General features: G+C 42.8%; 1 protein-coding gene across 7 annotated transcripts in view; it reads left to right on the forward strand.

Moving 5' to 3' along the window:
- LOC126406601 (signal-induced proliferation-associated 1-like protein 2) overlaps window positions 1-27585 on the forward strand; it is a 100848-nt gene that overhangs the window by 26156 nt on the left and 47107 nt on the right. For all 7 annotated transcript variants that reach the window (XR_007571728.1, XM_050070974.1, XM_050070972.1 and 4 more), the window contains exons 2-6: window positions 9337-11119; window positions 16483-16616; window positions 17948-18136; window positions 24830-25004; window positions 26344-26447. Coding sequence is in view for 6 of the 7 variants with exons in the window: in XM_050070974.1 (XP_049926931.1) it covers window positions 9607-11119; window positions 16483-16616; window positions 17948-18136; window positions 24830-25004; window positions 26344-26447 (2115 nt within the window). In the remaining variant the exon portion in view is untranslated. The remainder of the gene's footprint in view (window positions 1-9336; window positions 11120-16482; window positions 16617-17947; window positions 18137-24829; window positions 25005-26343; window positions 26448-27585) is intronic.

Consider the following 27585-nt stretch of genomic DNA (forward strand, 5'->3'; position numbering starts at 1 on the left):
CCTGGTAATATCCTAACATGTCGCCATATTTGCTTTACAACTCCCAATCCTTCCGCAGCCTTGACTCTCTGTAGTATTTTCTGTAATTACGCTACCAGCCGCAGAATAGACAATCCACTTCCTGTTTACACTGGCATGCCCATATCCAGTGTACGTGAATGGTCATGTGATATGCATCTTCAGGCGAGTAAGTCGAGTATTAACGTGGATGTGCCCTTGGTCTCCTCTGCTGCTGTTGTGCCCATCATCACGTTGGTATGAGCTCTCCGTGTGTGTTTATGTGGATCATGTCAGAATGGTCAGTGGTGATGACATGACTCACTTTTTAAGCCCGGAGCGACAGAGTGTATTTACGCAAACTGTCAAAGAGAGAGGAGACTGCAGATGAGTAGTAAAACATGAAGAGGCTGATTGTGCATTTAAAAAACAGAGATGGCATGTTCTCTCAGGCAGTGCAGCAGGTAGACAAATAGAACAAACAAATACACACTGGGCTTCGAATGATGCGGTGTGTTTAGGGCTCCATTTAAAACGTACTGTTGTTAAAAGCTATTTCAAGTGGTTTTGTGTTGCCTAGGTTAGTCAAGAAGTACTGGGAATGTACTGTAGTGTAGCATTTACAGAGACTTGCAATTATCTTATCTGCTCCTGATCAGGGCCCAGATATAAAACACAGAATACATAAAAAATAGTGTTTAAATACACTTCTAAAGCAGTGAAGTAAATGACCTTAGGTGGGAGTATTAATTGCTTTTTAAGTGTGATAATGTAATGAACAGGTAAAGATTCTTTTAATGAAACAGGTCACTCATTTTGGCACATCATAAAAGCGCCGCCACACCTCATTTGTACTCCTGTGTGTTGTTAGAAAAGAGCAATCTTTCCATTCTGTCTCCTTGTTTGGTTTGGGGAACAAACATCCGAGCTCCCCATCTGCTTTTTGTCGTTGTAAAGTTGAACCAGGACCAGTTTTAAATCATCTTTTCCCTCCTGTAACATAAGCTGTGACTTTTAGCTGCATCTGGAGCTTGTGCATCTGTTTATTCAAACCGTCAGGATTTCTGGTTTTATGTCTCTGCAACTTGCAAATTGCACCCTTGTGCGTGGAGGGACAGACCTCTAGTCACACCCAGAGCTGTATACAACCGCCTTTGAGGACATGCCAAATTTGATTTCAAATTGAGTATACTTGAGCTCATAATGATAGAAATAGAGTGAAGTGAAGGAGTCTGTTTGGTTACTGACAGTCCCTTTATCCTCTCTAATGGGTGACGCTGTCAAATTACCACCCATCACATGTAAAGTATTATTTTTAATTCTGTAGCTTATTACTTATGCAACCCCACTTAACCTAAATATATTTTAACATCTGTGGTTGTTAAATTCTCACCCATGTGAATATTTGGAAAGTATAACTTGGCAGGACATGGTTTGCTGTTTGTCTGCACATATCAGGCAGCTGGCTGGAACTCATTTTACTGGTTTCCTTACCTCCCACTGAGGGTGTGACCCTCCATTCACACTGGCCATTAAAATCTCAGCATTACTCCCTGCAGGCAATATTGGCACATCGGTGTGTTCGGTTGGTGGTCTGACCACAATAAGAGAGGGCGGAGTTTGATGATTGGGTTCTTACCGGCTCAGATATGGGGAGTTATCGTTGTGTACAGGAAGGGGTGTGTTAGGGCCATTAATGGCAGGGCTTTAGCATCAGTGCTAATTTGTGTGTCAGCTGGTGGGAGATTCCTCCCTGTTGTGAGGTTGAATTGTGCGAGCAGCAGATGAAAGAGGAGGACGTTGAATGGTGCTTTTGGTTTTCTTTGGTCCATACTTTCATAGACTCAGTCGGTGTGAGCAGCGGTGCGCACACACACACACACACACAGAGTCTTAACAAGTGTCCTCTCTGGTTATGGAGGCACTTGGGGAAGATGGTATGCCTGGTTTCCCAGGCCCCAGTAATGAACTCTCAAGGATAACATCGCCCAATTAATTGGTTCTGTGGTTTAATTGCACGGTTTGGCAAAACTCCCATTCTTTTCTCTTTTTTCGTCCCGCTCCACCACTTTCACTTCTCTTCTTAACCTCACATTCTCCTTTGCTTTAACCCAGTTAAGGTAAAGAATTGCTCCAGTGAAGCAGAAACATGAGTGTTTTCATCAGATTGGAGATGCCCGTGTCTGGTTGCAGTCATACACCCACCCACACCCCTCCTTCACTGACTGAAAGTGTGATGAATTTAATATCTATCCTGCCCAAAACCATCGTCTACTCCCCTCCAATTCCCACCGCAAGGTTGGAACAGCTGCTCTCAATAGAGGATTGAAAACAGAGCTCCCACGTTGTTTTAAATCAACTCCTCGGAGGACGAAACACTAAAACCGTGTGCAGTGCAAATTTGATTGTATTTGAGTGTGATGTGACATGGAATGTGATTCATTGTTTTTACTGCGAGTTTATTGAGGAATCAAATGGCGGGCGGTGAAGCATAAGCAACATGCCTTCAGGTTTGTTTGCTTTCCGCTTGGATTTCTTTCCTTCCTCTGTGTTAATGATGAACACAGTGTGACACATCCAAATGTTTGACTGACTGCAGCCTGTCGACACAAAACAGTCGAAGGCAGGTAACAAGGAACTAAAATAAATGTGGCTGTGAATGCACTGAGAGAATGCCTTGTAAATATGCTTCACATAGTAATGCTGCCTGACTCACTTTATGATAAAGTCCATGAGCTGGAAAATTGGTGTAATCATCTTGGCCTCTAACCTACACTGCACCCTAATTTGGCTGCGGGAGGAGAGGATGAATGCATTGCAGCTTGGCCTCAGCTCTGGAGGTCGAGGCGTCTTGGGGACGAGGCCAGCTACTACTTCCTGCTTGCTGAGAACAGAGGAGCATTAATATGGCTCAATTACACCAGGCTTTATTAAAGATAATTGACCATAATCACAGGTCTGTGCTCACCCCAGGGCCAGGAGTGGCTCAGCATTGTGGTTGGGCTAAATAAACATGTTTGACTTTGACCTGTGGTGCAATAGGCTGGACACTGTGCAGGATGCTGTGTTTTAGAGGAATGTGAATATTTAAGAAAAGTTAAAAGTAGAGCTTGAATACAATTGCCTTATTTAAGAGCCTTTTGCCTACAAGATGCTTTTTCCTTCAGCTCTACCAGTGTACTGTTATTGTGTTACTCTGTAATCATGCACAATGAGTGTACCTGCAGAAACATACAGCTAAATTGTGCCTTTGATGGCCAAACATGCAAATGGTGATATTTTGCTTGAAAAATTGTGACTTCCAGGTGGCTTTTTGCAATTTTGACACACAATTTACTAAACCTTTGCAACATCACTGAATTTATGCAGCACAGGATATTTTTAAAAGGTAACCTTAGGTCTTAGACAAGTGACAGGTTTGGCTTTTCAAAGAGTCACGGCTACCTGAAGTGGGGCGCGTCGCAAACAAATCAGGCATGCAGAGGATTTGGATTCCTCTCAAGAATGTTTTTTAAAGGGCTTATGACATGGCCCTGCTTTTTGAGTGTACAGTATGTGCCTAATTTCCTTAAGTGCTGTCAGCTTTGAGTGGAGTAATCTTAATAATGTTGTGCACAAAATGCGTTTGCAACTGGCATCCAATACAGCTTCAGTGTTAATATATGCAGTGCTGTTTTGTAGAAGATGCTTGCATTGTGACTTAATTTACATAAATCTCTTTTTTGAAATTACATTTATTTTTCGCTCTTAGCTCAAGTCGCCGAGGAGTGGAGTATTTCTCAACATGCCATAATACCCAGTTTGATCAATTTGATGCTGTAAACATATGGATAATCCAGAGAACTGCAAGAGAGCTGCAACCAAAACCCAACAAAAGGACAGTCCTCAGCTTTGTTCGGAGGGACTTCCTATTTATGATCACAGCGACAGTCGTGTAGGAGTCGAAGAAGTGACTAATGAGAAGTCAGTCAGTCTAGTGAGTCTGTCAGAGTCGGCTGGCATCACGCCGTGTGTCCTGCTCGGGTGAAATATCAGTGATAGTGAACTATTAATCTCAGGATGGTGGACAGAACGTGTTCACTTTTCTGACAGCATATTAATATCTGCTGGGCCTTTAATCAGGCCACAATGTCAGAGGATTATTTTAAGACCTGGCAGAACCGCCGGGCCACTCCTCTCTGGATGAACCGAGATGAAAGACAGACTATCCAACATCAGAGACAGAAAATGAGTTCATTACTGTAATTAGGCCTCTCTTTCTCTCCCATCCCTTCTTCTCCATCCCTTCCCCCTGTTCGCCAGGCCTTGTGTCTTAAACACCCATAATGGCGATGCATTACTCCAGTAATAAAGGGCTGTTAGCAAAGCAGACCGCCCACCCTCCATCTGCTGCCTCCCTTGCACACACAGCCACAAAGGCAAGGACAGAAAACAGCCTCCTTCAGGTCACACAGAAGATAGATTCTGCTGACCAAGTAGCCCGTGGCACTCTCTATTGGTCGGGGGCGCAGGGGGGATGGATGTGGAACGAGACATGGTACAACTGTGTTCATTAATCACTGTCGCAGGGAGAGTAGCTAATAGAAGGCAGGAAAGGGAAACACAGACCACCATGTTCACTGGTTTATCCTGTCGTGTCCTCGACGTGAAATAAAGGCCAGCTAACCCTTTCCTGACCTCATGTAGCAGCACAAACATGGAGAGGCCAGACAGTATGAACATAAACAGACTAGTCTCCCGCTTCTGTTTTTTTTTTTTTTTAACGGTGAACTCACTACCAGTGGGAAAAAGATAGTAGGGTGCTATAACACAGCTAGAAATGTGCTTTAAAGGGACGTAATGTTCCTGTTTCTTTCTATTGCTGGGTCTTTATCTTGATGTTTGTCCGTATTTTACATTTTATGCGATGACGTAATCCTGTTTTCTCCAAACACTAAGCTTTGTGTTCTTGGTTTGTCTGTGTTGACAGCATTACACCCCTCTGTCTTTTTTTAGCCACTCATCACAGACTACTGTGAAAAGTCATTCATGCTGTTTTGTTGTCATGCGTTGAGATTACAGTATGTCACTTTCTTTGTTCTTCTTGTTCTCAGTCATCCGTTAAAGCCTCTGTTGGAGTGTCACCATTGATAAAGCTGTTTGCGCAGGTGGCACATTTTGGCTGTCACTGGCTCTTATTGTGAGTGTGAAAGGACTGTGCTCGGTCAACATGTGACTTTTGGGTGTTGGTCAGCAGACTAGCCACATGGTTACCTCTGCTCTCCCTGTTAGGCACGGATAAGAGACGTGAGATAGATTTTAGCTGATATAGAAAGTTAAAATAAATGTCCAGCAGCAAGAATAGAAGTTTAGAGTCATTTTTCCCAGATTCTTTGTTTGTTTGTTTTGGCCACAGGACATCTCACATGCTGTCTTGGGTGATGGATATTTTGTGTTTGACGCAGTGGAGGTCACTTTTCCTTTCTTTTCTCTTTTGTCAAGTGGTGATTTAAGATCTCCTAAAAGTATTACATTTAGACTTCTTATAGTGGTAATTTTCCTGGAAAAAAATGTTACATTGGTCCCTGCTTACTGTAACATTGTATACATGTGTATGACTCAACCACTAATCCAGGAAATTACACTATCAGTTATTAAAGGAATACTTAGCCCTCAAATGACAATTGGTATGTTCTATTTCTTACCCCATGTTATGTTGAATTCCTGGGAAAAAAACGTTTTCTCACATGCTTCCACGGTGAACAGAAAGTCCAAACACTTCAAAAATTCTTGATGAATTGAATTCAAAGGGGGCTGTGTTTAATATCAGCAACACTGTATCAAAACATCTGTTTACAAACTCGCACACAGCTTGTGCAGTATAATCCAAATCTCATTTTGAATGAAAAGTGAAACTTAAAAGTGCTCTCTATAAAGCCATTGACAAAAACATAAATTATACCTTGCTGAACACAGGAGCTGCTGGTCTACCACTGCCTCCATTGGTAGTTTGTTTGTATCATTGTGAGACTTGGCTGAATCCAAACCAGCTCTTTAAAACACCAAAATCACACAATATCACAAACAAACTAACTGATCCAGGCAGTGGTAGACCAACAGCTCCCTTTTTTAGCGAGGTAAAATAACTGTTTTTGTTGGTGGAGCCTGGATTTTAAGACCGCGTTGATAACTTTCACTCCTGTTGAAAAGGGTTGTCTGTTTGAAAAGTACTGAGCATACAGCTAGATAAATGAGACCTTGATTGCACTGCACGACTTGTGTGAGAGTTTGTAAACAGATGTTTTGATATAGTTTTACCATTGTGAAACGCAGTCCCCTATAACTTCAATTCATCTAGAATTTTCTCAGTTTCTGGATTCTTCTTTAATAGGAGGCATGCAAAGAAAAATGAGAGTTACAGCTGTAACAATGGTTCACTGAATTCTGGATGACTGCCAGAGTTGTCTGTCACTGTGGGAGCAGATTGCGTGATGACATGAGGGTTTTTTATTGGGGCAAACGCCTTATGTCATTGCATGGTCACAGGTGACTTTGTTGGTATGACAACTCGACCATATGCGAGATGCAGATATCCAGCACCGCCGTCTGGTGGTCAGGAAGAATGAAATAGAACAAAGTTTTCCCCAGAAATTAAACTTAACATGGGGTGAGTAATTGTTAAAAAATGGTCATTTGGGCAGTAAAGTATTCCGTTAATTTTGAGCTGGAGAAGTCACTTTTATTATTTAGAATTTATTGCTTTATGTGGAAATGATAAAACCAAAAACAGCCTCTTACCCAAGTCTACTCCTTTGGCCTGTTTAGACACAGCTGTTGTCTGTATTGAAAGTGACTGGCTTTGGCATTATTTACTGCACTGCAGCCCGGCACATATTCCATTATTCATCATTCACCAACTGTAACGGACAAACATACTTCCCAGAACAGTACTCGCTACTACATTATGCGTTGACATGACACAACACAATGTCTTGTTGTCTCCTCTAAGTCTTGTGCTAAATTCAGTGACACTTCAGTTTCCTGCTTGTGAATGAAGCTGTGTTCATAACCAGACCAGTCTGTAATGGGAGAAAGGGGATTGAGGATAATTTGGCATCAGAATGAAAAGATATCAGTATCAATCTATTCCTACACATTTGGGTCATGCATACATTAACCTGTATTTGGCCCAGGCTTGAGCGCATACTCTCTTATTACAGTGTTTCCGAGTCATCCCGAGTGTATTTGGTCTAGTCTGGCCTGTAGCTAATCTTGATGTGGCCTACATTTTCATCCCAAAATAGTTCACCCTCCTCCTCAACAGTAAGTGAGAAATGTAAACAGTTGTCTGTGAACTGAGGATATCATATTAAAGGCCAGTGGATGGAGCTGAAGCAAAGCTTGGGACGCCAGGCCCAACCTCATCTATCATGTTTACAGTAAAACCTTACAAAAAGAAGAGTTGTAAAGGAGCAGTGTGTGATTTAGTGGCATCTGGGGGTGAGGACTGCAGATTACAACCAGCTGAAACCTCTGCCATGTGCCAAGTGTGAACTCTTGGTCAAGATTCCTTTAGTGTTCATTGTTCGGGCGATCTACTCCTCTTCAAAACAAATGGACCAGGTGATATTAAAATCAGTGTTTTTCCAATGTTCAGCGCGTAATGGAAGGGCTGCTAACTATGGTGGCTAACATGAAAATGCAAAAGTCCCTAGAGCCAGTGTTTGTTTTTTCCATTCTTTGCTACTGTAGAAATGTGGTGGTGTAACATGGTGTTCTCTGTAAATAAGGAGTTGTTCCCTATGTACATATAAAAGGCTCATTCTAAGGTTACAAAAACACAATAATCCTTATGTTCAGGTGATAATCATACACTAAAGAAAACATAGTTGTTATATTACACTCCATTTATGCCAGTATACCCCTAAACCCCACACACTGGACCTTAAACAGGGCTGCAGGGCTAAGTGAAGCAAAACACTCACAATCCAGTGCCCTGTTCTCTGTGATGTGGAGGGTTTACTTATAACTTGTGGGGTTTTCACATGATTGCAGTAGTCGGAGGAACGAGGCACACCACCAGCCACAAAGAACAAGAAAAAAGCATTTAGGTCAGTGCAGGAAGACTTGTAGTCTCTATTGTGGCATGGTGTGGTGTGATCTTCCATGCAAAAGTCAGCATTTGAGGAGATGAACCTGAAATAACACCTCAGTCACTTACCCTCACTAAAACCTACAACATCTATCATGGGATGGGATTGATGAGAGAGGAGTTCCTTGCTTCTTACTGGAGTTTTGCTTTCAGCGTCAGTATACAGTACTGTCTTTGTTTGTTAGCATATTTATTACATTGTCTGTGTCAAATCGTTTTCCACAGTTGAACGAGGCTATATGACCAACCCGGCGCCTGTTTAACAAAGGTTTACACATGGCAAAGAACACAAGGAGACATTACTTGTGCATAAAAATGGAAACCATGTGAGTTTGCAGCATGAGTGTATCTGACATCTGAAATACCCAAGAGGGAGTGAAGCTGCTTTTCAAGGACTAGCCGACTAATGTTTTCACTCTCCTTCTCTTTGTCCTCAGATGTTCAGGTTAACGAATAAAACTGCTGATTTCAGCCTTTTGTCTGTTTATTATTTCCCCAGGTGAGCAGAACAGAACAAGGGGAAAGAGTAAACTCGCAAACTTTCATTTCTGTCGTCACAGTAGTGGAGTAGATCTCATATTTTAGTGGATTTGTGGCTAATACATATATTATTTTACACTTCCATTTTTATTTGTCATAGCCAATTTACCTCATCAGGTCCTTGTTAATTTTCCTCCTAACCAACTACATCAGATAAAAAGGCGAAGTGGAACTGGCGTTGAATATGCAGAACTATCCCTCCTGTATAATTTGCAGGCTCGATGATGCTGCAAGCGGTTGGATCAGATATTGGTACATGTGAACATTTAGCTGAACATCTGCCTCTTGTTGCTGTAATTTGCTTCACCACCATCTGTTAGGCATTGGCTGGAAGCAGCAACAAAGATATACATCTATCTTGTTATAAACCCATAATGGCACCAGCTCCTCTCAAATACACTAATTAGCCATATTCGATAATAGGCTCTGCATAGTTCTAAAACTAATACTGCCCTACATAACCCTTAGTGGGAGTTTATTACAAGATAACAGGGTACCAACAATTTAGGTCACCAGGATAATCATTTTTATAGCTGAACTGAATGTGCCGTGTTTTGGGGTCATTTTGAGGAGTACAAACTGCTTTTCCCTGTGTTTTAAATGTCTCAGTTCAAACCCTTTCGCCGTGTGCTAACATTTTCTTCTCTGTTTTTGTTTCTGTGCCATAGATCCAACTCTTCCAGCTGTCGTTCTGCATTGGCGGCACGCTGTGAGAAAAGACTCCACTCCGCTGTGCCTCAGCGCCCCTCAGACACTTGTCCTTGACATCCAAATGCTGCGTGTCGATCGTTGTGCCAGCCGCCTTCTGTGAGTTACGATGACGGCTGCTTCGTTGACTCAGGAAAGAGGCTCCTCCTCTGCTCAGCAGTGAGCAAATCACATGATGTAATGAAGAAGGGTCCTGAAAGTCTGCTCTTCAAGGAGTCTGCCAGCAGGATATGAGTATTTTGAGCCCTGTGACAGATAACAAATCAAACCTCGTGGGAATTGTGGGAGGCCCAGAAGAATACTCCAGAGCCATGCAGTCAGAGGAGCTATTCAACAGGAAACTCAAAGCCCTGAATGGTAGCATGGGACCACCAGCCCCAAACATGCAGGGGAAACCTGAAGGCGCAGGCAAAACAAATGGTACTCCAGCCATGCCTAAAATGGGCGTCAGGGCCAGGGTGACAGACTGGCCACCAAGGAAAGATGGATGGGACGGACGGCCTTCTCCCAACTATCAGAGTGTGATACCAGTATTTCAGAATGGCCAGCAGGAACATACGGTGGAAATACTGGAGCAAGGAGAAGCAGTCTGTCTGGAGGTAGACTACTCTGACAAATACACACTGAGTGACCTCCTCAGCCACTCCCCGCTGAAGGGTCTACATCCTATTCGCCAACGCAGTAACAGCGATGTTACCATTAGTGACATTGACTCTGAGGACATAATGGACCAGAATGCTGTCAATCCAAACACTGGGGCCTCGCTGCATCGTGAATATGGCAGCACATCCTCCATTGACCGTCAGGGTCTGAGTGGAGACGGCTTCTTTACCATGCTTAGGGGCTACCGAGTGGATACCCTGGACCACCGTAGCATACCGCCACTGGGTTTCCCCGAGTTGTTGCGCTGTGATACCTCCCTCTCCCCCAGCCTGCAGACAGCAGCCCAGATTGCCCGGGGTGAGATAGTCCACATTCCAGGCTACGACTACATCGACCACTCTCTACTCTACAGCCGGGAGCCGGAGAAGTCCTTCATGAGGCGTCTCAAATCAGAATCGTCTGAAACGTCTCTGTTCAGGAAATTGCGGACCATAAAGAGCGAGAGTGACGCCATGCGGCTCTCTATAGAGGATGACCGGCGGCCACTCAGCTTCCAAAAATGCTTTGCGCATTATGACGTCCAGAGCGTTCTTTTCAACATCAGCGAGGCGGTGGCAAGCAGAGCTAACCTGAGCCAGAGGAAGAACACCACTACTGGGGCTTCAGCTGCCTCAGCTGGACTAGGGCCTGGAGCTGGGATGCCCGGAGGTGGAGCAGGGGCTGGACCTGGAGCAGGGACAGATGGCGGAGCAGCAGGATGTAGCAGTGGGAATGCCCCCTTGTTTGAGTCTCCACTAGGCAGCAGGGAGGACTTAAACCCCAAGGAGAACCTGGATGCTGATGAGGGGGACGGGAAGAGCAACAGCTTAGTGCTGGGCTGTCCACACTTTCGTAATGAGATCGGTGGTGAGGGCGAGAGGAGGATCTCCCTCTCCAGAGCTAACAGTGCCAACTACAGTGGGATGTCAGAAAGCTGCTCTTTTGAATCATCTTTAAGTTCCCACTGCACCAACGCAGGAGTCTCTGTACTGGAGGTGCCTCGAGAAAACCAGCCCATCCACAGGGAGAAGGTGAAGCGTTACATCATTGAGCACATCGACCTCGGAGCATACTACTACCACAAGTACTTCTATGGGAGAGGTAAGGAATGCATGCAATGATGATGATGATGATGATGATTGATTTTTGAGTTTGCAGAGATGAAACAGTGATGATACAGGAGGATTTAAATGACTCAGTGCTGGGGATTATTAAACTATTCAGGCCAAATCCATTTCCTTGAAACAAGATGCAGAACTCCGCATGAGAGCGAGCTCCCAAATGGAACAGCCTCCGCTCATTGGGTCAGATATCTTGACGGCCCAGTTATTTTTGTAGGACCAGATGAAATAAAGGACAGAACAATAGCAGGCCTGTGTTCGGTGCGAGGGTGTGTGTTTCACTTCCTCGGGAGAGGAGCGGTCATGTCCTCCCTGTGATATTGCCCTGAACCCTGCAGAGAAGCTGTGATTAGTCATGTGAGAAGCGAGAGGTGAGCGTGAGGGTGTGTTGCAGCTGTTCCCCACGGGGGACGCGGGGGTGTGAGGACCCCTCCTATGAAACTTTAGGGTCAGTAAAACTATGCCAAGGTCCCAGGTCCCCTCATTAAAGCACCTATGCGACTGACGCTGGAAATACCATGCAGACCCCGAACCCATCACCGCATTATACATATCTGTTTTTCCCACTGTCTGTGTTCGCTGCTCTCAGCAGATTGAATTACCCATTCTTGAGCCTCCCTAGAAAACAGCTGCTTCACCTTTCACACTGAGAGATGCCTGACCTTCAAAAAGAGACTGTATTAAAATATTCTTCAGCGTGACAGTCTGTAAACTCAATCTAGGCTCAAAGTCGCCAGTTAACAAGACCATTACGGATCTGCTCTTCTTACAGTATCTTTTAATGTCCCATTGAGCTTACTTTGATAGTCATTTACCATGAAATGTTGCCCCACGTAGTGTTAACGCACACACAGTGAAGGCATCCTTGCTGTAATTGTGTTATGTTTTTTGACCTCTTTCTGTGGCAGGCCGATATATAATTGAAATGCCCCGTGTTGCTGTCAGTTTCAATCCAGTGTTTGGTGTAGCTGTTAAAGAAGATGCCTTTTCACAGAATGTGGACGTAGCCCTTGCCCTTTTTTCATGAGGTGCTTTATCGGAGTGGCAAGTCTGTCGTCACCTCTGCTTCACCATAAACACACACACATAAGAAAGGCACACACACACTGACACAGTCACACAAACGTGGCCGCGTGTCACCACTTTAGGGCAAGCTTTTATCAACCTGGGCTGAACATTGATCCCATTGATTGCCTAAAGCCCTCCTTCCCTTAGCAACGGGAGTGTTTCTCCCCAGGCTGCATTAATGGACACAATGTTTCAGTCACACCTACGGGCCAAGACTTGTCACACACAGGTCATGGTTACATATATGTGGGTAGATGTTGACATATACAATAGGGGATGAACCAGAGGTTTTCAGCCTTTTTGAATGTGGATGGATGATTGTTTTTTATCTGATCACTGGTACCAGGACACTGCCCGATCATTGAGAATTCATGTAAATCGTGCTTTATATGAAGATATGTGACTTGAAATAAAGTCTTGGAGCCACAAATGTAACAGTGTAGGACTTCTTAAAGATTTCTGTCGTGTAGAATGACATGGAGATGGAGAAGAGTCATTCTTTGATATGACAATCAAAGTCATCCATTCTACAACCTTTGGCAAATTGTCAACACCGAGTGATAAGTATCAGTGACATGTTACAGAAATGTGTTGACAATAAGCTTTCCTCTACAGTCGACACTGTCTCCCTCACTGTGCTGTCGGTATTCTGATGCCGGTTGGCTCGTATGCACTTGGCCTCCTACCACCATTTGACCTTATAACCCCACACAGCATTTCCCCTCAGTCCCCTGTCCCTGACAAGCCATGCATTCAACAGGAGGTTAACCCCGCATTGCCTCCATACAGTCAATTTATTATTCATGCTGATGTGCGCTGTGCCCCAACGTTAATGCCACACTGACAAGAATCAGCGTATTTACATTGCGTGCTCTACACGGCATGGATGCAATGTCAAAACTTCTGCAGGAATCTCTTTGCGAATGTCAGTGCTTTGAGTCCCTGCTGAGGTTTTTCTTTTGTTGTCTGCTGAATCCAGGTCTTTCTCCCCAGCTTTAGCCTGGATTAGGATGTGTTTGCTCAAGGCATCACTTTTTGTGTGCAAAGCTCGGCTCCTGTCCATGTCCTAAACACACACACACACATAACACACATACTCCAACAGCCTTTATTAGAATAATCCTGAGTACAGTGGAAACCTCTTGTAGTGATCAGGTCTGTCCGGGTCAAACTGATCACTGTAAGCGGATGATTATTATAGTCTTTTTTTTTCTTTATTTCTCATGCAGATTACCATTTAATTAACGTGTATATTTATTACATAAATATAAAGTGATAACAAGGCCTGCTTCGCTTCGGCAATATGTGGCGGGGCATTATCTGTCCACTTCATAGGAGCGACTTCAACCACAGGTGCTTTCCTCGTGCACAGTCTGTCTCCACTACCAACCATGACTGTCTCTAATTGTTTGAGAGGTAGCCTGAGGAACACCAAGTTACTGCAGCATCTCATCGGCTTGTTTTTGGTAGTTTGTTATAAGCTTCAAGGAGACAAGTTTTTTCTTGAGAAAATATTACTTTATTTTTCCAGTCATGATTTCAGTTTGCACCCAGCAGCAGCCTCAGGTAACCAGCTGGAAGCAGACAGGTATCATAGTAGTCAAGTAAAAACAGAAGTTTGAATTATTGGCGTAGTTTTAAATTATATTTCCATATATTGTCATGTATGAAAGGAACCAAAATTAACACTGTTCTACACTGTTTGAAGACTATAAGGGAAATATTTAATCAGCATTTGTATAATAATGATCCTGTCTTTTTGATCCACATGAGAAGGTGATCACTATAAGCAGTTTTCACCATATATGTTCAACTGGATACTTTTCATGTCAACACAGAAATTAGTACTGGTTCTTACAAGAATTAAAACTGACAAGACTAAAAGTCTAAGGCCCTGCTAATGACCCTGCTAGTGTTCATTACAATTTTCGTCATGCCTCACAGTACACCTGCTGGAAAGATTTAACAACACATGGCAACATTGCTGCTCTTGAAGCTTTACAAGAAATGAAGCTACAATGTTCAATTTAGGAGCATAATTTCAAGGCAAGCTGTCCATTAGAGTATTATATATTTACTGCACAAATTAACTTCTTGACCCAAGGGTGACAGAAGAGGAACGCAAATGAAAAAGTATGCATCTTAGTTAGGAATTTTAATGAGAAGCTACTCAGTATAGTCTGTTCTGTGTACATAGGAGAGGAGAGGGGGTTACCAGTTGCATCAGGAGACTTTGTCAGTGCACCATGAATATCCCCAGGAAATTACCTGAAAATCTGACCATGAGTGTTGAAGATAAATTGTCTGCCGGAGTGTAGGACAAAGGCACAAAATGGGATAGGAATCATTCCTCAGGGATAATAAATGCTCATTCAAAATTTGATGCCAGTCTGGTCTGTAAGCATAGACGTACTGACCGACCTACATCCACAGGCCCCGCCACAAAAATCCTGATTTCTAAGGCATATAAATGTCTTTTTGGTTTTGAACAGCAACTCCAATACATAATTCCATAAATTGGTTTGTCAATTCCAAAATGTCAGAAACTGCTTTGCTTTAGTTCCACTAAAGGACATAAATACTCCAAGCCTGACCAAAGGGGACATCCTGGTGGCCTGGTGGTTTAGGGCACATACCGTCTAACCACTGGGTTTAAATGCAGCCAGGAAACTTCGCCTTGTCTGTCTCTCCCCATATATTCTTCTTCCCTGCACAGTCAATTATTGAATGAAAGCAATATGCCTTGAAGACAAAAGCGAAAATGACTTTGAGTGATGCATCCATTAATTTTAGCATGGTTTTTGAAGCCTGCTCCTTGCTACAGTAGCAGGAGCAGACTGTGTCTCTGCAGCGGGGTGAGTCATGGTCCAGTGGATTAGTCATGATACAAAAATCCACCCCAAAATTTCCTTTGTTCTCTGGTAGTTCTGAAGGTCAGCGTTATACAGGTGTGTATGAGTGTGTGTGTGTGTGTGTAGCGACATCATACATTCATGACTTCCAAATGAATAATCTAAAACGTTATTATCATTTATTAATCAGAGTCCCAAATTCATCTTTAATACTGAATCATGCTGAACAAAAACATACCTGTAGTAATACTTTGCTCTGCACGAGTTTATATCAAGCGAGGCACACTGCTGTGTGGAGTATCTGGGTCAGTGATGGGTCAGAGGGGGTCAAACTGTGCAGGGCTCTATTTTTATTTGTTTGTTTGGTTTTTAAATCCCAGTGCGACCACTACACGCCAGGCTCTAATCCACAGTGAATCAGTTTCAAATCTCCGCTGGACCCCTGCTGCTTTCTGTAAGCAGTGGCACAGCTCACCCATGGCCAGTCCACACTCACTCATTTTACATGAATTGATAAATATATGTGCTCAGTAATATAAATTGATATTCTGTAGAAGCAAAAGAAGTGATCTGATAAAGACGCGAACAAGGTTATAGGTATTCATTCTGAAAAAGCTTTCCCGGTGCAGTGATATTTTTATACACTTTGCAAGATTTCTTGTAACTAGATGTTTCTGTAGTTTAGCAAAGAATGTGATGAATACTTCACCTGCAAAATAACCATTTGTATATTAAATACTCACCGTGTGCTACAAAGAATTCGTTAAGAAAACCTTTTTGTCTTGCATGCCTCAACAGCGAACATAGAATCCAAAAAAGGTAAAGATTCCTAATGAATTAACAACAGCAAAACGAAATCAAAACATCTGTTTGCAAACTCTCATACAACTCGTGCAGTGTGATCCAAGTCTCATTTATCCAGTCGTTATGCTCAATACTTCCCAAGCACATGCAGGTTAAGCACGAACAGTCTCATGCACGGACGAGTAGCATGCTTGGGCATGCGCGTGTGTTTAAACTCTGCTCAAACAGAGCTTATACAGACGCGTGGGCTCAGGCATGCTCGGGGCGCAAACTCATAGGCGGAAGTGTTTTATATTGTTATGTTTTATCGTAAGTGCACGTGTTTACTGGATAAATGAGACTTGGATTATACTGCAGGATCGAATGAGAGTTTGTAAATGGATGATTTGATATAGTTTTGCTGTTGTTCAACGTGGTCACCTATGATTTTTGAAGAATGTTTGCCTTTTTTGGATTCTCCGTTTGTTGCGGATGCATGTGAGAAAAACGAAGTATTCTTCACAAAATCAAGGCAACACACGGCGAGTAACTGATATGCATATGATCATTTTGCAGGTGAGGTATTTCAATGGGAAGCCTAATGTGTGTTTGATTCTGATATCTCGTACTCAACTTCCAGAGCATCAAAACTATTTTGGGGTTGATGACAATCTGGGACCCGTGGCAGTCAGCATCCGCAGGGAGCGGCTGGACGATGGGAGGGAGAAAGATGGAATGCAGTACAACTATCGAGTCACCTTCAGAACCAGTCAGGTAACTATAACTCACTAAAGTGCACCTCTTCTGCTCTGCTTGTTGTTTTAAACCAGCATAAAACGAATGCGGATGCATGGTAGGAGAATTCCGATTTCCACCGCTCTATTACTACAAGCTTTTAAACATGCTTTTAAGGATATTTGTCATGTACTGCAGTCAGCAAGGCATGTTCAGGTCACTCGGCTCAGAGCTCATTCAAGCAGTACGGGAGTGCAGGAATGCTTCAGTACCCCTGAAAACAAGAGGAGGCTTCTCACAGCTCTCCGTTCCTAAATCTGCTCCCAGCACCCTAATGTGTCCAGTGATTCTGTGCCAGTTGTGACTCAGTTGGCCAGTCATGCAAACACTGATCCAGTCTATCAGAGTCAGCGTGATCACCCTGGTCTCTCTCACACACCCGCGCACACAACGCACGCGCATGTACACACACAACGTGATTAATCCACAAACGGAGATGCACAGTCTCGCTGTCCCTGGTGGTACAGAAACCTCTCCTTGATTGATGCTGGGTGGTCTCATCCACTGAATAATTCAGGTGCAACAGATGTGTCAGGCAGGGAAATGTCACTGATATCCAGTGCCATTCTTGGTGTAATGCACCACTCCCACGATAAAACAATGTATCTGGGTCACGGTAGCCCTGCAAGTAGCACGCAGACAATGTTTTAACTCCCCAACCACTGGAGCGTCTATTTGCATGTACTCCTATCATTTAGCCCCAGTGCTCTCTGTACACTCTCTCCCACTCTCAGTCTCTCTCCCTCTCTAAGTCTGTTGAGTAATCTGCTTTTCAGAAAGCCTCTCCGTCGGACAGCCATTGACTGCTGACATTCACGTCCACAGGCTGTGTGGATGGAAATGGGATTTATGGTCGTAAATGTGTCTGTGATGTTCCAAACAACAACACAGGGCTACAGAGTGGGTGTTTTAAAGCTGTTTGGGTCAACATTTACTGGCACATTAATGATCTTACTAGTAAAATACCACTTAACATTTAGTGCTCAGTTAGCCCATCTTAATTATTTAGAATACAAGTTTCAAATGCTTTCCAATGCAGCCGTAATGGAGCAAGTGCCCTAAATAATATGGCACAGCATAAAAGGATATTATAGCTGGCTCACACAGCAGAGCATATACGCCTGGTTTTCATTTCCAGCATTTTGAAATAAAATGAGATCCAAATGAATAATATCACTGTTTCACAGACTTACTGACCCACATAGACACAGTGCACACAAAGACCTTACCTTAACACATCTACAGGGGGACATCAAGACCTCATAAGACACTTAACTGGATGAAACTTCACTATCTGTCTTTTCTGCCAGCTGACCACTCTCCGTGGAGCCATCCTGGAAGATGCCATTCCATCCACTGCGAGACACGGGACAGCCCGAGGCCTGCCGTTAAAGGAAGTGCTCGAATATGTCATCCCTGAGCTTAATATCCAGTGTCTGAGGTTGGCCCTCAACTCTCCCAAGGTCCCGGAGCAGCTACTCAAGTTGGACGAGCAGGGGGTGAGTACATCAAGATGTTTTTAGTGCTTTGAGTGCCAGCACAGACTTCTGCTGATGATGATTAAGCAGCACTGGAGCAATCTGTGGTTAAGTGATCAGGGAGTTTTGTTGCTACGGAAATGTGTCAATTTGCTCTTTGTACAAAAGCTGCACAAAAGAATTAATATTTGTGGTTTTATGGGGTGCTTTGTTTGTCCATTCATGGCAGTTTAATAGGCTCTGTGGAAGAGGAGTCGCTCCCTATGTAGTAATGAACTTTCAGTTTTGATCATCAGTAATCTACTTGGGTGCGTCCAAGGGAAAAAAAACAACCTAACACATCAAACACGACACAGTGTAGCCCACCGGTAGCCTGCAGCAACAATTTTCCAGACACCATGGCCACTGCCAGAGTCAGAGATAATGGAGAAACAATAGCTTCCTGTGACTTATGTGGAAACCGAAAGGGTTGTTGACAGAAAATCTGCAGTGTAGTCTGTGCTAATGAAGTGAAAGTAAAGCCTGCTGTCTTTTTGCAGGTGTCGCACTAAAAACCGTGTAGCCTCTTTTTAAAGAAGAATATGAAAATGTAAAATACAGTTGTCTATATATAAGACCAATAATCTGTTAATCTTTACAAATCAAGACTCACATAGCCATCAGTGCTGAAATAAAGTTAAAAATCAACTAACATTAAATTGTGACCTTAAATTTGAAAGTCAAATCAAATTGTAGATTTGACTCCCCTACTATATAGATATAAATGACTCATTCTAAGATAACAAAAAAATATTTTCTGCCAGTAGTCCCCCCTTAATCCCACATACTGGTTTTAGGTGGATTTTGTTACCGTCAAACAGTCAGGCTAGCTGTTTTCCTCTATTTACTTTCTGTATGCTAAGCTAAGCTAACCTGCATCTGGCCGTAACCTCATATTTAATGGGCAGCTATGAGAGTGGTATCAATCTTTGCCTCCAACTCATGGGAATTACAAATATACCCCAAACTGCTGAACTATTCCTTGCAGCTACAGTTGGTAACTTTTATGAACATTATCTTTTTTCTTATTTGCTGAAACTATTGCTATATTCACACAGTGCTAAATGAAACAGATAATCTGTGAAACAATCATGTTCCTCTGTCTACTCCATTGCCTTGTGGCATTTCTAATGGTCTTACTGCACGTGAACGAAAACGACCAGTCAGAGCCGAGGAGTCTGTGATGTCAGTTGCTGCACGTATACTGCAGTCAAACTGTCAAACTAGGCGGCACTGATCAAACATGAATCGAGATTCTGTTACTGCATTGGTTATCTCTCAGCTGAAATGTTTGCAGATACATATTTTAGGGTACTACTTAACTGTAAAATGAGAAAGTTTGTGACCCGGCAACCATGTTGGATACAGTTAAACAAGAGTACCAAGCACCACCAACCAGCCAGACCAACTTTCTAATTTTACGGCTAAATGGTACAATAAAAAAAGTTTATGAAAGCATATGAGGTGAAAAATAGGCAATGGTGTTACAGAATCTTGATTCATATTTGATCAGCGCTGCCTAGTTCCACAGTTTGACCGCAGTTCACAGAGCAATTGACAGGATTGACAGCTGTGATAAAGACTCCTCTGCTCTGATTGGTTGTTGTTGCTGCAGTCTGATTCTAGCGAATGCAGTTAGAAGTAAAGGGAAGAGGAGGAAAGACATAGTGTTTTTCACAAACTGTCTCATGTACTTTTTGGTTTCAGCAAATGTGACACAAAGTCATTTTCATAAAAGTTAGCAACTGTATCTTTAATGAAGGTAAAGCCATAGCTAATTCACTCTCCTCCACACTGATTTTTCATTTATTTCATTTTGATCACAGCTACATATCAGTATTATGATTAATGTCTTGGAAGTTGGAGAATGATGGACTGTATTGATATTATAATATAGATCTTATATTTAAAGTATGCCTGTCTCTGTGTCTGACATTTGCGTCAGCTATAGAAGGAAACGGGAGGGATGAACTTCAAATAGCAAGAACCTTTGTCCCATATGTGGGCTGCTTATTATAGATGAAAACAGGCTCTCGCGTGGAGCCGTAAGACAGCCAATATCACACTTAAATAGAATCAATATGAAGCTCACGCTGTACTGCAGCCAGCATCAACTGCTTTGACGCACATTTTCTGCTGATAGGACACTCAGACACTAAAGCTTAAGTAACTCACTTTTGACAACTTACTTCATCTGAGAGCAGGTGATTTGGTATTCTGCCGGGGTGGCGGAGGATGTCATCTTGCATTATCTCTGTTTGAATAAAATGGCCATTACTGATATGGGCTCTGTATCGTCACAGGTGTCAGGGATGGATTTATTGTGTGATCTTAAGGCCTTTAATTTCTCATCTAATGAAACTGCAAGATGGAAAGGAGTGTGGGAGGATTAGCTGGTGCAGTTTTGCTTGTCTTACTATCAGAGAATTGGCTGCTTATTAGTGTAATTACATTCATTAGCATGAGCCCATCCTTCCAATTGACAGGGGAAAGGCTCTTATAATAGAAAGTGTCAGCCATGTCCCTCTCGTATATTGAGATTTTGTCGCACACATAAACAAGAGCGGTGTAGTGTCCTCTCCAAAGCAAGTTAAATGCACTTAAGATGATGACCGACTTTGTGTATCCAATTATCGCAAAGTAACTTTGTAAGTAAGTGCTCTTGGAAGTGTTTCCTGCCAGATCTCAAGGAGCTGATACCGGAGTTTGTTCACCTGCCATACAACTTCCCATGCCTTTGGTATGAGAGACTGTCTGCAGATACAGCCTTAGATATAACACCGAAACTGACACATAGTGAGATGAAAAAAGCAATAAACTAATCTAAGAAACTACTTTCAGAGGAGGAGAGCCCAGGCTAAGTGGGGCTCAGAGCTCTTCCAACTGGCACTCCTCCTCACAGACCTCAAACCAAACGCCCAGTGGAGGCCAGTTTTATATTTGGACATCAGTATTTTTGTACACTCCTGTTTTAATCATTAATGTTATGCTTGCCGTGCAAATGTTTAATATGTCAAGCACCCCATAATCTTCTTTTTAACCAAGCTGGACTTTCACCGCCCCTCTAATGTGTTTATGTGAAGAAGCTAATATTGGACAGGAAGAGCAACACAGATCTGAGGAATAGAGTGGTCTGCCAGGCCCGTTTTTGTTTGTTTGAGTGCATAATTTTCTTCCACCGCATGCAGAAAGCTTTATCTGAGGATTTTTTTTTGTGTGTTTTATGTGCACTGCTGAGGAGATGTTAGTCCTCTGTTTTTGTGTCGGAGTGTGTGTATGTGTGTGAAAAGGCTTCTTTTTTTGCTGTGAACAGAAAGAACGTCTGGTGAATGAGAGTATCCCGGAGCAAGGCAGCCTTCACAATAACCTCATGATCAGTTCTGCAGAAAGAATATCCCTGAAAGCAGTGTTGTAATGGCCCTCGATGTAAGAAGAGAACAGAGCATATGTGAATGTATTTTAGATCACAGTGAACCGACTGTGTGCAGATGGACTGGGAAAAGCATTAGCCAGATAATCTGATTTTTGAGATATGATTGTAAGGTGATAGAAATCACAAACGATACATTTTTTTCTAAGAACGCCATTGATTGTGAAATGTGTATCTGTTGTTCCCATCGAAAGATTCAAATCTGGAAAAATGGAGGAACTCTTGTTTAATAGAAAGTGTTTATCAGCTGCATCGGTTTCAGAATTAAAAATGTAATTTTAAGCTTTAATTTCTTATATGTGATAATAAAATCCGGGATTATGAGCAAGATAAAAGCTGGCCTGCAGGTGTCTGCATGTAACTACACATAATAGTGTTTGGTGATAGTAAAGACAACATCAAAGCGGTCAGGGAAAGGTTAGCTAATCTCTTCCTCTCAATTATGCTGAACAAATTACCTTCTACCTAACCCTAGAAAGCCATTTTCACTGTGGTGCTCTGTATCATAACGCGACCAAAGAATAAATGCATGACACCGCCTGATTGCAAACGCTGCCGATCAAGTTTACTTACACTCGTCAACAGGTAAAGCCTTTGCAGGACCATAAATCGCTCCTGATGCCCACAGCGACAGCTCAGCTCTGAAGTATAATTCAGGCTTAAGTGAGATTTGTTCCACAAGTCCAACAGAGTAATCTACCACCTACTGAGGCTGTTATTGCAGTGCCAAAAAAATCACCTCTCCCTTATGTAAATCAATCCCCTGTCATGATATGGAAACTTGAGGATTAACTTGGTGAAATTATGTAGTGACCAGAATTTTTAGCCCTTCATTTTCCCCGCAGCTACACTCCACATTCCCATTTTTAAGGCCCCAATTCTAAAAAAGTTGGGAACTTACTGTAGAACTTACCTAAAAACAAAATATAGTGATTTGAAAAGTCCTTTTCGACATACAGTGGGGGAAATAAGCATTAAACATGTAAAGTTTTTTCATTTAATGTATTTCCAAAGCAGCTATTCTCACAAAATTTGGACCCAGAAATTGGTGTGCAATAAACAACACAGGAAAAAGTGTTAAACGCTGACTGAAATTTATTTAATGCTTGCAGAAGCCTTTGTTTGCAATTCCAGCCTCAAGATGCTTCCTGTATAAAGAAACTAATCTCTGTGTTCAGATGGGATTTCGGCACATTCTTCCACACAGACAGTCTTTAAATGTCTTTGAATCTTGGGGTAGGGCTTGTCAATCCAGAGAAAAAAAATTCACTTTCAAAACTTCCACAATTAACTCATTTAATTCAATTTAATTAGTGTCCTCAGTTCCCATAAAGTTACTGAGTGCTAGGTGTTTTAACACAGTGGTAAACATGCCCGTGTACAGTTTACATAGCCTCCCAACTTTTTTAGAATCAGGGTTGTAGATGTTATTGCTGCAGAACTTGAACAATTCTGCCCCAGAAACAGCTCAAACTGCAACAAAAAATGTTTACGTAATGATGCATGCACAATTGTAGCCAAGCTCTGGGAGCCCTATCTTGGATTTTTGCTGCATCGGGGACACTGCAGTGCAGACAGATGTCACAGTGATGTTGTGTGTTGTGTTAGGGCACCGCCATATCCCTCAGGTACGTCTCAGAGCTCTCCAAAGGGAACACTGTCCTCATTTCTTCTCTCCACTCATTAAGTATCGTTCTATCTTTGCATTTTCTGAGGGTTTTTTTGTTGAAGAGAAAGAGAGGACGAACAGTTTTCAGCACCCTCCAGCTCTGGACAGATAGAGGGAGAGAAACGTTTGGGGAAAAGATATATAAAGAGAGACAAAATTACTGCTGTCTAGCAGCTTATGCTCAGATTTTTAGCAAATGGAATATTTTAGCTAATCACAGAGCCGTTAAATGGGATAAAGCTTTTTTTTATGGCTGCTCTACCTTATCAGAAGCCAATGCTGCCAAAAAACACATCAAAGGCAGTTACACAATGAGCTTTACCTCAGGAGCATTACTCATCTGTATATGTGTCCTGATGTGTTTGCACTTTTCTGGCAGAGACAAATTTGCACCAAAGGGCAATGTGATTGTCCTTGCCGTCGGCTAGTCTGTTAAGAGGAGCAGGAGGTTAAGTGAGCCCATATAATGCAGGATAAAAAATAGAAGACCACATCATTGCACATCAGGCTATTTCCACCGGGCTTGATGGTATAATGGCTTTCCATCCACCGCAGGAGCTTTAGTGCAGAGCAGGCTGCATGATAGAGGAAGTCATCATGACAACAGTGTCAGGAGCACACCGGGAACTGATAACCTGTAACGGAGGAAAAAGACAATTCCAATTTGTTTCAGTATATAGATCATTTGTCGGCTTTCACATTCAGAGAAACCTTTTTCGTTTTGCCGTATTGACACATTTGGCGTGGGTCAAAACCGCGCTGTCCTCAGGTGTGAATTGTTGGGTAACAGGTGCCAAACGCAGGGGGCTATTTTTCATCAATTTTTTCCCCTTTTGACTCTCTTCCTCGGCCAGCATCAGAGAGCTATAAGCCATGAAAGATTCATGTTGGCAGAGAGGTCTCTCACTCTCACCGTGAAAGAAGAAGAATCACTCTGGATGATTTATTTCTTCCTGTGTCTTTGTGAGACAAGTTCATATCAGACCTGTCATTTCTGGATGATTTTAATGCTTGTAGCGAAAACCTGTGAGATTTGGCTGGTCGTTTGTATGTCTATAAATACTCCTCTTTGTAAATAAGACTTATCTTTATAGAGGTGCTGTTCATTGAACAATGGCTGAATCAAAAATATCAGTGGGGTGTTGGTGAGATCAGTGTTATTCTTACAACAGTGAAGACTTTAACAAACAGAGGTATTTTTTTTAGAAAGTATTAAAATGCAATTGCTGGCAGCTTACAGAGTTTTCTGCCGTAAACCAAAGTTATCCTGCTATGTCTGTAATTCACTCCCTCGTTGCTCCACAGCTGCTCTTAAGTAGCAGCTATTAGCTCGGCTTGATTTATGCTCTGCTCAGAGCTCCTGAGAGTTCACAGCCTGGCTTTACAAAAGGGGATTTCAGCTCTCTCCTAGAGGAGTTATAAAGGCCTTCACATTAGCTGCGACATGATGGAAAGTGGGCACTCGCATGCTCTGAGTGCATAATGTACAGTATGCATGAGTGTGGTGTGTGATACATATCAGCGACAGGAAATGATACTTACCCGCTGAGTGTCTGTGTATGTTCCTCCATTCCAGCTAAGCTTCCAGCACAAGGTGGGAGTGCTTTACTGCAAGGCGGGCCAGAGCACAGAGGAAGAGATGTACAACAATGAGAGTGCCGGACCGGCGCTGGAGGAGTTCTTGGATCTGCTCGGTCAAAGGGTGCGCCTCAAAGGCTTCACCAAGTACAGAGCTCAGCTGGATAACAAGAGTAAGATAAAAAGACATGTCAAACTAAACATTCACAAAGTAGAATCCCACACACTCCATTCCTGCTGAGTGCAGATGCTCTTCTCTGTTTTTTATTGTTATTTTTAGAGGGCGGGTCCATCTGCATTCTTTTCCGGGCCACTCAGCTGCAGAAAGTAGTGAAATAGGTTAGAGCGCCCAGCAGTAATATTAATTATAACTGAAAGGGTTAGTTTTAATTCCTCGAAGTGCGGTTGTATGACATACATATGCATAGTCAGTGTAATATTTTCACCACTTTATGTGATGCTGAGAGCCCTTTCTGATGGGGAACTGAAGCTGTTATATTGTTTCTTAAAAGCCACCAGACTCCAATAACAACAGTAATTTTACCTCACAGAACACAGGTGTTGCTTGTCTACCGCTGCCTCGATCGGTTAGCTTGTTTGTGTTATTGTGTTACTTCCGGAGCGTCCATAGCAATACTTTCCCTAGCTTCCGTGCCAGGGGTTAGTGGAATGAAGCTAGCCTTCTCATTGAAGTTTTGGCTCAGTCACAAAGAGGCACTTTAGATAGGCTAGGAGGTTTATATGTAGTCAACATCATCACGCAGAGCCTCATGTCAGGTCATGTGGGAGAAAGGTTTTCGCAGTGTTGTAGTGACCAGCTAAACTAAGTCATGGGGAAGACCAGGGGGTTTTGAGACAGAGACAAGACCAAGACTTTGAAAGGTTTAGACCAAGGCAAGACCAGACCATTGCGAGCCTACACTGTATGACGCACTTACAATAAAATGTGGAAAATGCAAACCATAGGCACTCCTCAAATTGATCTGAAAGATCCACATTCCCATAAAAACCCACATAAAACAGATGGAGATTCCCTTTTAGGTGGCCAAATTTTACTACCAAAGCTGTGGCTGACATGTCCTCCCAGACAGCCACAGCTTCTTCTCCTGTCTCCTGTATTCACTTTCTTGAAATGCGCGTCATCTTTGTCTGAGACTGAGACAAGACAGAATGAAAATGCAATCAATTCCAAGACGAGGCCAAGACCCTCAAAATGTGGTGTTGAGGCTAGTGTCAAAACCAAGGCCAGTTTTGAGCACTAAAACACTGGTTTTTAGATGGACTTTGGAAAATATCATTTTGATGCTAAAACATTCGTACCTCAACCGAAATTTGACTGTTCAGATTTCAACGCATAAGGAGCTACTGAATGATATGAAAAAAATGGACCTGCCCTTGAAGTCTAAATATCATGATTATGATTCTTGATATCTGTTCAATTACATCATCAGCTTTTCTAACACAATGACCTTTTGTAATGAGGCCTGAGACCTTGACTGTCCTGTGTTACAGCGGACTCCACAGGCACACACTCTCTCTACACCACCTACAAGGACTATGAGTTGATGTTTCACGTGTCCACCATGCTCCCCTACACCCCCAACAACAGACAGCAGGTCAGTAAACTCCATGATTCACACTCTTAACACTCCAGCAGACCACCGTGTTTGCTTTACTGTGTGTACTGTGAGCCGGTGTCTAATGGTGGTAATAAGTCCCTGAGCAGCTTCCTTTTAGGAAATCTTCAATCCTGGCTCCTGCCAATCTTCCCCAGAGGCTCATTTTGCCACGGTAATGACCTATCAGTTGAAAGCATGAGCATTGCCATGGTAACTGTACCCCACAGTAGGATTTTAATCAATGCATCCCCAGGGGCTGGACCTGACGTGGTATTAGATGGGCCTCCGTGTCTGTCTGCACTAACAAGTTGAATTAAGTGGATGTATTGGTGGACTGGCGAGCGATGGCCCAATAAAGCCGCGATTACAGAGGTTCAGCATCTTAGTCTCTGCCCTGCTTGCATGGAAGCACTTTATGAGCCCATAATGAAACCTGTGGGTAAAACCCTGCTGCACAGATATTAACAGTGAAGATACGGAAGGGGGCGGTAAGTGAGTCAGGGGCAGGATCTAATCTGTCATCTAATCTAAAACGTCTGATTGGCAGGATTTGTTGGGGTACTTTCTCTTTTCTTTTCTCCTCCTCCAATTGTGTTTCATGGAGTGGGATAGTTTCATTTAATCCCTGGTGGTAATCTTGCAGCAGGCCCAAGCAGAGCTCATCTCGTCATCCTTTCCAATTCACACCTGAACCCTCTAATCCTGCTCGTGTCGGACTCTTGTTGACCCACACTGACAACTTCATACCTGCCAGAGAATGAGGTTAACTATCTGCACAATGCAGCAATACAAGCAGTCCAAATTGCATTTGAGGGAATTTGTCTCCTTCGCTCAAAAAAGCCTAAATTGTGTTAGCGTAATAAAGCTCCCTCATCCAGAAAGCCCTTGATCTTGATTTCAAACACAATATTTCAGAATCAGAAAATGAAGCTGTGTAACTCTACAAACTGTGTTTAGAGTGGTGCAACTGATGCCACAGACAGTCAATTTGCCTCTTGACTTACAAATAACATAGTAATAATAATAATAATTATAGCTGCTGCGCAGCGATGGGTCGGGTCCGGGCATTTTTAGGCAATTCTGAGCAACAAGCAGAAGAATTGGAAGACATTTAGGAATTTAGCAACACAATCTG

This window comes from Epinephelus moara, chromosome 19 (genome assembly GCF_006386435.1).
Source record: "Epinephelus moara isolate mb chromosome 19, YSFRI_EMoa_1.0, whole genome shotgun sequence".
Lineage (NCBI taxonomy): Eukaryota > Metazoa > Chordata > Actinopteri > Perciformes > Serranidae > Epinephelus > Epinephelus moara.